Consider the following 9,839-nt stretch of genomic DNA (forward strand, 5'->3'; position numbering starts at 1 on the left):
TATAAATTCTTGACTTCATTATTATATCACTTTATGCAGAGGGCCTGTGGATTCATTGATAAAGAGTCAGGTTACAATCAAGCTCCTTTCTACAGATGAATCGTTCCCAACTAGCAACAGCACCAACTTTAGTTGCACAACAACATGTTATCTCCATCACTTCACTTCTCTGTCATTCACACATCTCTCATGTGAAACTCTTCTCACTCACAGATGAGTATGGGAGGGTACTTTCAGAATAAAACCCAGACATAAATTATATATGGTGATGCCATAATAAAAGTCTTGATAGATCTTACATACTGTCATTCTGATGACTAAATTATCACTGAATACCATGGATCCACTAGTACTATTGACAATCTCTTCATGGTGTGCTTGGGGCTATGGTCCTGGCCTAGTAGGCATAAGAAAGAACAAGATCCAGATCAATCTTTGCCGTGAAATGAGGAAAAGTTCAATGTATTCCGAGAGGGCTTCATCCTTGTCCAATTTTCATCTTTGTCTAATCTTTATCTGTGTTTAGATAATTGGGTGTTTGTTCAATTGGGTGTTTGTTGTGGTGTGTATCGGGTGGTTGTTGGTGTGTATTGTTGTTGTGGTGTGTATCGGGTGGTTGTTGGTGTGTATCGGGTGGTTGTTGGTATGTATTGTTGTTGTGGTGTGTATCAGTGTTGTGGTGTGTATCAGTGTTGTGGTGTGTATCAGTGTTGTGGTGTGTATCGGGTGGTTGTGGTATGTATTGTTGTTGTGGTGTGTATCCGTTGGTTGTGGTGTGTATTGTTGTTGTGGTGTGTATCGGGTGGTTGTTGGTGTGTATTGTTGTTGTGGTGTGTATCGGTTGGTTGTGGTGTGTATCGGTTGGTTGTTGGTGTGTATTGTTGTTGTGGTGTGTATCGGTTGGTTGTGGTGTGTATCGGTTGGTTGTTGGTGTGTATTGTTGTTGTGGTGTGTATCGGGTGGTTGTTGGTGTGTATTGTTGTTGTGGTGTGTATCGGGTGGTTGTTGGTGTGTATTGTTGTTGTGGTGTGTATCGGTTGGTTGTGGTGTGTATCGGTTGGTTGTTGGTGTGTATTGTTGTTGTGGTGTGTATCGGGTGGTTGTTGGTGTGTATTGTTGTTGTGGTGTGTATCGGGTGGTTGTTGGTGTGTATTGTTGTTGTGGTGTGTATCGGTTGGTTGTGGTGTGTATCGGTTGGTTGTTGGTGTGTATTGTTGTTGTGGTGTGTATCGGGTGGTTGTTGGTGTGTATCAGGTGGTTGTGGTGTGTATCAGTGTTGTGGTGTGTATTAGTGTTGTGGTGTGTATCAGTGTTGTGGTGTGTATCAGTGTTGTTGGTGTGTATCAGGTGGTTGTGGTGTGTATAAGTGTTGGGGTGTGTATCAGTGTTGTGGTGTGTATCAGCGTTGTGGTGTGTATCAGTGGTGTGGTGTGTATCAGTGTTGTGGTGTGTATCAGTGTTGTGGTGTGTATCAGTGTTGTGGTGTGTATCAGTGGTGTGGTGTGTATCAGTGTTGTGGTGTGTATCGGGTGGTTGTGGTGCGTATCAGCATTGTGGTGTGTTTCAGGTGGTTGTGGTGTGTATCAGTGTTGTGGTGTGTACCAGTGTTGTGGTGTGTATCAGTGTTGCGGTGTGTATCAGCGTTGTTGGTGTGTATCAGGTGGTTGTGGTGTATATCAGTGTTGTGGTGTGTATCAGTGTTGTGGTGTGTATCAGTGTTGTGGTGTGTATCAGTGTTGTTGGTGTGTATCAGGTGGTTGTGGTGTGTATCAGTGTTGTGGTGTGTATCAGTGTTGTGGTGTGTATCAGTGTTGTGGTGTGTATCAGTGTTGTGATGTGTATCAGTGTTGTGGTGTGTATCGTTGTTGTGGTGTGTATCAGTGTTGTGGTGTGTATCAGTGTTGTGGTGTGTATCAGTGTTGTGGTGTGTATCAGTGTTGTGGTGTGTTTCAGGTGGTTGTGGTGCGTATCAGTGTTGTGGTGTGTATTGTTGTTGTGGTGTGTATCAGTGTTGTGGTGTGTATCAGTGTTGTGGTGTGTATCAGGTGGTTGTGGTGTGTATCAGTGTTGTGGTGTGTATCAGTGTTGTGGTGTGTATCAGTGTTGTGGTGTGTATCAGCGTTGTGGTGTGTTTCAGTGTTGTGGTGTGTATCGGGTGGTTGTGGTGTGTTTCAGGTGGTTGTGGTGTGTTTCAGTGTTGTGGTGTGTATTGTTGTTGTGGTGTGTATCAGTGTTGTGGTGTGTATCAGTGTTGTGGTGTGTATCAGGTGGTTGTGGTGTGTATCAGTGTTGTGGTGTGTATTGTTGTTGTGGTGTGTATCAGTGTTGTGGTGTGTATCAGTGTTGTGGTGTGTATCAGTGTTGTGGTGTATCAGTGTTGTGGTGTTTCAGGTGGTTGTGGTGTGTTTCAGGTGGTTGAGGTGCGTATCAGTGTTTTGGTGTGTATTGTTGTTGTGGTGTGTATCAGTGTTGTGGTGTGTATCAGTGTTGTGGTGTGTATCAGTGTTGTGGTGTGTATCAGTGTTGTGGTGTGTATCAGGTGGTTGTGGTGTGTATCAGTGTTGTGGTGTGTATCAGTGTTGTGGTGTGTATCAGTGTTGTGGTGTGTATCAGCGTTGTGGTGTGTTTCAGTGTTGTGGTGTGTATCGGGTGGTTGTGGTGTGTATTGTTGTTGTGGTGTGTACCAGTGTTGTGGTGTGTATCAGTGTTGCGGTGTGTATCAGTGTTGTTGGTGTGTATCAGGTGGTTGTGGTGTATATCAGTGTTGTGGTGTGTATCAGTGTTGTGGTGTGTATCAGTGTTGTGGTGTGTATCAGTGTTGTTGGTGTGTATCAGGTGGTTGTGGTGTGTATCAGTGTTGTGGTGTGTATCAGTGTTGTGGTGTGTATCAGTGTTGTGGTGTGTATCAGTGTTGTGGTGTGTATCAGTGTTGTGGTGTGTTTCAGGTGGTTGTGGTGCGTATCAGTGTTGTGGTGTGTATTGTTGTTGTGGTGTGTATCAGTGTTGTGGTGTGTATCAGTGTTGTGGTGTGTATCAGGTGGTTGTGGTGTGTATCAGTGTTGTGGTGTGTATCAGTGTTGTGGTGTGTATCAGTGTTGTGGTGTGTATCAGTGTTGTGGTGTGTATCAGCGTTGTGGTGTGTTTCAGTGTTGTGGTGTGTATCGGGTGGTTGTGGTGTGTTTCAGGTGGTTGTGGTGTGTTTCAGTGTTGTGGTGTGTATTGTTGTTGTGGTGTGTATCAGTGTTGTGGTGTGTATCAGTGTTGTGGTGTGTATCAGGTGGTTGTGGTGTGTATCAGTGTTGTGGTGTGTATCGTTGTTGTGGTGTGTATCAGTGTTGTGGTGTGTATCAGTGTTGTGGTGTGTATCAGTGTTGTGGTGTGTATCAGTGTTGTGGTGTGTTTCAGGTGGTTGTGGTGCGTATCAGTGTTGTGGTGTGTATTGTTGTTGTGGTGTGTATCAGTGTTGTGGTGTGTATCAGTGTTGTGGTGTGTATCAGGTGGTTGTGGTGTGTATCAGTGTTGTGGTGTGTATCAGTGTTGTGGTGTGTATCAGTGTTGTGGTGTGTATCAGTGTTGTGGTGTGTATCAGCGTTGTGGTGTGTTTCAGTGTTGTGGTGTGTATCGGGTGGTTGTGGTGTGTTTCAGGTGGTTGTGGTGTGTTTCAGTGTTGTGGTGTGTATTGTTGTTGTGGTGTGTATCAGTGTTGTGGTGTGTATCAGTGTTGTGGTGTGTATCAGGTGGTTGTGGTGTGTATCAGTGTTGTGGTGTGTATTGTTGTTGTGGTGTGTATCAGTGTTGTGGTGTGTATCAGTGTTGTGGTGTGTATCAGTGTTGTGGTGTATCAGTGTTGTGGTGTTTCAGGTGGTTGTGGTGTGTTTCAGGTGGTTGAGGTGCGTATCAGTGTTTTGGTGTGTATTGTTGTTGTGGTGTGTATCAGTGTTGTGGTGTGTATCAGTGTTGTGGTGTGTATCAGTGTTGTGGTGTGTATCAGTGTTGTGGTGTGTATCAGGTGGTTGTGGTGTGTATCAGTGTTGTGGTGTGTATCAGTGTTGTGGTGTGTATCAGTGTTGTGGTGTGTATCAGTGTTGTGGTGTGTATCAGCGTTGTGGTGTGTTTCAGTGGTGTGGTGTGTATCGGGTGGTTGTGGTGTGTATTGTTGTTGTGGTGTGTATCAGTGTTGTGGTGTGTATCAGTGTTGTGGTGTGTATTGTGGTTGTGGTGTGTATCAGTGTTGTGGTGTGTATCAGTGTTGTGGTGTGTATCAGTGTTGTGGTGTGTATCGGTTGGTTGTGGTGTGTTTCAGTGTTGTGGTGTGTATCAGTGTTGTGGTGTGTATCAGTGTTGTGGTGTGTATCAGTGTTGTGGTGTGTATTGTTGTTGTGGTGTGTATCAGTGTTGTGGTGTGTATCAGTGTTGTGGTGTGTATCAGTGTTGTGGTGTGTTTCAGTGTTGTGGTGTGTATCAGTGTTGTGGTGTGTATCAGCGTTGTGGTGTGTATCAGTGTTGTGGTGTGTATCAGTGTTGTGGTGTGTATCAGTGTTGTGGTGTGTATTGTTGTTGTGGTGTGTATCAGTGTTGTGGTGTGTATCAGTGTTGTGGTGTGTATCAGTGTTGTGGTGTGTTTCAGTGTTGTGGTGTGTATCAGTGTTGTGGTGTGTATCAGCGTTGTGGTGTGTATCAGTGTTGTGGTGTGTATCAGTGTTGTGGTGTGTATCAGTGTTGTGGTGTGTATCAGCGTTGTGGTGTGTATTGTTGTTGTGGTGTGTATCAGTGTTGTGGTGTATATCAGTGTTGTGGTGTGTTTCAGGTTGTTGTGGTGTGTTTCAGGTGGTTGTGGTGCGTATCAGTGTTGTGGTGTGTATCAGTGTTGTGGTGTGTATCAGTGTTGTGGTGTGTATCAGGTGGTTGTGGTGTGTATCAGTGTTGTGGTGTGTATCAGTGTTGTGGTGTGTATCAGTGTTGTGGTGTGTATCAGTGTTGTGGTGTGTATCAGTGTTGTGGTGTGTATCAGTGTTGTGGTGTGTATCAGCGTTGTGGTGTGTTTCAGCGTTGTGGTGTGTATTGTTGTTGTGGTGTGTATCAGTGTTGTGGTGTGTTTCAGGTGGTTGTGGTGTGTATCAGTGTTGTGGTGTGTATTGTTGTTGTGGTGTGTATCGGGTGGTTGTGATGTGTTTCAGGTGGTTGTGGTGTGTATCAGTGTTGTGGTATGTATTGTTGTTGTGGTGTGTATCAGTGTTGTGGTGTGTATCAGTGTTGTGGTGTGTATTGTGGTTGTGGTGTGTATCAGTGTTGTGGTGTGTATCAGTGTTGTGGTGTGTATCAGTGTTGTGGTGTGTATCAGTGTTGTGGTGTGTATCAGTGTTGTGGTGTGTATTGTTGTTGTGGTGTGTATCAGTGTTGTGGTGTGTATCGGGTGGTTGTGGTGTGTATCAGTGTTGTGGTGTGTATCAGTGTTGTGGTGTGTATCAGTGTTGTGGTGTGTATTGTTGTTGTGGTGTGTATCAGTGTTGTGGTGTATATCAGTGTTGTGGTGTGTATCAGTGTTGTGGTGTGTTTCAGTGTTGTGGTGTGTATCAGTGTTGTGGTGTGTATCAGCGTTGTGGTGTGTATCAGTGTTGTGGTGTGTATCAGTGTTGTGGTGTGTATCAGTGTTGTGGTGTGTATTGTTGTTGTGGTGTGTATCAGTGTTGTGGTGTGTATCAGTGTTGTGGTGTGTATCAGTGTTGTGGTGTGTTTCAGTGTTGTGGTGTGTATCAGTGTTGTGGTGTGTATTGTTGTTGTGGTGTGTATCAGTGTTGTGGTGTGTTTCAGGTGGTTGTGGTGTGTATCAGTGTTGTGGTGTGTATTGTTGTTGTGGTGTGTATCGGGTGGTTGTGATGTGTTTCAGGTGGTTGTGGTGTGTATCAGTGTTGTGGTATGTATTGTTGTTGTGGTGTGTATCAGTGTTGTGGTGTGTATCAGTGTTGTGGTGTGTATTGTGGTTGTGGTGTGTATCAGTGTTGTGGTGTGTATTGTTGTTGTGGTGTGTATCAGTGTTGTGGTGTATATCAGTGTTGTGGTGTGTATCAGTGTTGTGGTGTGTTTCAGTGTTGTGGTGTGTATCAGTGTTGTGGTGTGTATCAGCGTTGTGGTGTGTATCAGTGTTGTGGTGTGTATCAGTGTTGTGGTGTGTATCAGTGTTGTGGTGTGTATTGTTGTTGTGGTGTGTATCAGTGTTGTGGTGTGTATCAGTGTTGTGGTGTGTATCAGTGTTGTGGTGTGTATCAGTGTTGTGGTGTGTATCAGTGTTGTGGTGTGTATTGTTGTTGTGGTGTGTATCAGTGTTGTGGTGTGTATCAGTGTTGTGGTGTGTATCAGTGTTGTGGTGTGTTTCAGTGTTGTGGTGTGTATCAGTGTTGTGGTGTGTATCAGCGTTGTGGTGTGTATCAGTGTTGTGGTGTGTATCAGTGTTGTGGTGTGTATTGTTGTTGTGGTGTGTATCAGTGTTGTGGTGTGTATCAGTGTTGTGGTGTGTATCAGTGTTGTGGTGTGTTTCAGTGTTGTGGTGTGTATCAGTGTTGTGGTGTGTATCAGCGTTGTGGTGTGTATCAGTGTTGTGGTGTGTATCAGTGTTGTGGTGTGTATCAGTGTTGTGGTGTGTATCAGCGTTGTGGTGTGTATCAGTGTTGTGGTGTGTATCAGTGTTGTGGTGTGTATCAGTGTTGTGGTGTGTATCAGTGTTGTGGTGTGTTTCAGGTGGTTGTGGTGTGTATCAGTGTTGTGGTGTGTTTCAGGTGGTTGTGGTGTGTATCAGTGTTGTGGTGTGTATCAGTGTTGTGGTGTGTTTCAGGTGGTTGTGGTGTATATCAGTGTTGTGGTGTATATCAGTGTTGTGGTGTGAGTCGGGTGGTTGTATCTATACACAGACAGAAAGTTTGATAATCGGTCAGTCGTAAGGAGCTACCTGGAAGAGAGTCAACACTATTCATGTTGTTCATCACAATATAAGGGCTCTCAAGTGGCACAGCGTTCTAAGGCACTGCATCCCACTGCAAGAGGCGTCACTACAGTCCCTGGTTCGATTCCCGGCTGTATCACATCCGGATGTGATTGGAAGTCCCATAGGGTGGCGCACAATTGGCCCAGCATCTTCCGTGTTTGTCCGATGTTGGCCGTCATAGTAAAAAAAAAAATCTGTTCTTAACTGACTTTTCAAGTTAAATAAATGTATATAAATAGATAGTTATATAATCAAATCAAGTTTATTTGTGATTTCCACAGGACAAACGTTATGTACACTATAACGTACATTGAAATTCTAACTTGCATGTTTAACACTCGACATTGCAACAACAATTTTTAAAAGTACGTTGAATATTCAGTGTAATAAAATAAAACCATTTAGATATTTTCAGGTGTAATGTAACGAACGTGCTGTCAGAGAAGAAGCTGGAAATATTTAAACCTTGGATTGTGGTTATTCAACAGAAATTCAATCTGATCTTTCTTGAAGACAAAGCAACTCTTAAAGGCAAAGTAAATGCTGCTGATGTGAGCTGAAATTACCTTTAAAACCTTTAAACACACTGATTTGAAGTCACAAAATAATACTTTTCACTACCTCATTTCATCACTGACGTTCTTTTTCTGTTGGTTTTTTAATTTGTTGATATTTAAAAGAAGAGTGCACTTTCATATATGTTAGTGAGGGTTCATACCTCTTCATACACGACTCTATACATTCATTTTACAATTGAGATTTGATAAAACATGTCATTCAAGTCACATCTGTATTTGATTATGTGTATCCCAAAATATATAATAACAAATAAATAACTCACCCTTTTTGACATTTTATTGATACAGTTCTTTTTTTTCTAGACAGTATCTGAACCAATCTCTTTCTAATCTCCTTGGTCTTCAGACAGTAGACTGTAGGGTTGATCAGAGAAGGTAACAGCGTGGCTATAATCATTAAAGCGTTACGCTCCGTCAGATTCAGCATCACCCCTATCCTCGTCAACAGCACAGAGACTAACTTGGGAGCGTAGTAACAGAACACCACAATGATGTGACAAATACAGGTATTAAACACCTGCACTCTGCTCTCGTTGTTTGGCAGTCTCAGTACTGTGTAGATCAGATTCACGTATGACAGCAGAATGAATGTGAGCTGTGCACCAACCAACCACAGACCCAGGATGGTGGGAAGCATCCAATAGGGTTCAGGGTTGACACAGGCAGCTCTGACCATAGCAGGATAGTCACAGAACATATATCTAATGATGGGCTGGCAGTATGGAAGGCTGTCTGCCTGATCTGCTACTACCCCCATGACCCCTAACCCTATCAGCCAAGTAGCTGTGATCAACAGGAAGAGCCTTGGGTTAGTCAGTATGCTGTGGTACCTAAGAGGGGTTCTGATAGCGATGGTTCGGTCCAAAGCCATCAGGGACAGGGCCAGACACTCTTCGATGTCACCCAGGTGGTAGATGTACATGCTTGATATGCAGGAGTAGTAAGAGATGGTTTTGACCTCGCCCAGCAGGACAGAGATCATGGTGGTGCTGGTGCTGGAGGTGAACATGATGTCCACCACGGCCAGGTTACAGATGAGGAGGTACATGGGCGTGTGCAGCCGTCTGTCCGTCAAAATGATGCAGATGTTGGTGCCGCTTCCCAGAAGCACAAGGAAATAGGTGATGAAGATGAGGAAGCCCAGGAGCTTCTGGTGAGAGAGGTGGTCGAAGCCTGTGATGGTAAACTCCTCCACATTCTTCCCAGTGAAATTCACTGAAGACATCCTACACAAGCATCAGCCTACAGAGACATAAAGATGATATATAAACACAACAACTCTATAGTTAAACTAAGACACTAACAAGTGGTGACACAAGTCATACGATCAAATATCTATTGAACCTAGCTGAGTAGACAGAACTCTTAAACCCCTAGGCTGTGTACTGAGACACTGTGAAGCTGTCGGCACTTATACATTAGGTGACCAACCCACGTGGTGAAAAGGAGGGGGGGTTGTTTCCCCAATTATAGGTCAGGATCCACTGGGAGGAGACAGCCAATTGGTTTTGAATCATGGCCTAAGTTTTGGTCTTGGATATCATTATTTGGAAACCTATATAGTTTGACATAAGAACATTTTAACAAAACCATCACAGTTTATAGTCAATGCCATCACACTTTATAGTCAATGCCCAGATCAAAACGTAATCAACCAATAATACCACTGTCATGTTCTGACCTTAGTTCATTTGTTATGTCTTTGTTTTTGTATGGTCAGGGCGTGTGTGTGAGTTGGGTGGGTTGTCTGTGTTCCTTTTTCTATGATTTGGTATTTCTGTGTTTGGCCTGGTATGGTTCTCAATCAGAGACAGCTGTCATTCGTTGTCCCTGATTGAGAACCATACTTAGGTAGCCTGGTTTCACTTTTGAGTTGTGGGTGATTGTTTCCTGTGTCTGTTTCGATTTTCGTTTGTTCATTCACGTTGTTATTTTGTATTTTTGTAGTGTTCAGTTTTATATATTAAAATGGACACTTAGCACGCTGCGCATTGGTCCTCCAATCCTTCCTACTACTCCTCTTCATCAGAAGAGGATTACAATTGGGACAACCACAGATTGCAACACTACTGGCTTTCATCTCTCCTCTCTAATGTTGAATACCCATCAGGTAATTACCACTAAGAAAAAAGGCCAGCAGTACTGTGGATGTAGACTCCTAGATCTGAATACATCTCCTTAAGTGAGTGGTATCGTATCTCTGGGGTGTAAACACCTTCAGACCACATGTTTAATCATTAGACGCTATACTATGCTATGCTATGCTACACTTTCTCTGGGGC

General features: G+C 43.7%; 1 protein-coding gene across 1 annotated transcript; it reads right to left on the reverse strand.

Moving 5' to 3' along the window:
* Positions 1-7,394: 7,394 nt before the first annotated feature.
* LOC124007543 (olfactory receptor 10G4-like) lies at positions 7,395-8,867 on the reverse strand. The gene has a single exon (XM_046318192.1). It carries the CDS (start codon positions 8,780-8,782, stop codon positions 7,817-7,819), a length of 966 nt encoding a protein of 321 aa, XP_046174148.1. The 5' UTR covers positions 8,783-8,867; the 3' UTR covers positions 7,395-7,816.
* Between the last annotated feature and the right edge of the window lie 972 nt (positions 8,868-9,839).

The sequence above is a fragment of the Oncorhynchus gorbuscha genome, linkage group LG20, assembly GCF_021184085.1.
Source record: "Oncorhynchus gorbuscha isolate QuinsamMale2020 ecotype Even-year linkage group LG20, OgorEven_v1.0, whole genome shotgun sequence".
In the NCBI taxonomy this organism is placed as follows: Eukaryota; Metazoa; Chordata; class Actinopteri; order Salmoniformes; family Salmonidae; genus Oncorhynchus; species Oncorhynchus gorbuscha.

Bases quoted from the DNA above. Each gene is read 5' to 3' on its own strand.
- LOC124007543 (XM_046318192.1), bottom strand. From the start codon at position 8,782: ATGTCTTCAGTGAATTTCACTGGGAAGAATGTGGAGGAGTTTACCATC.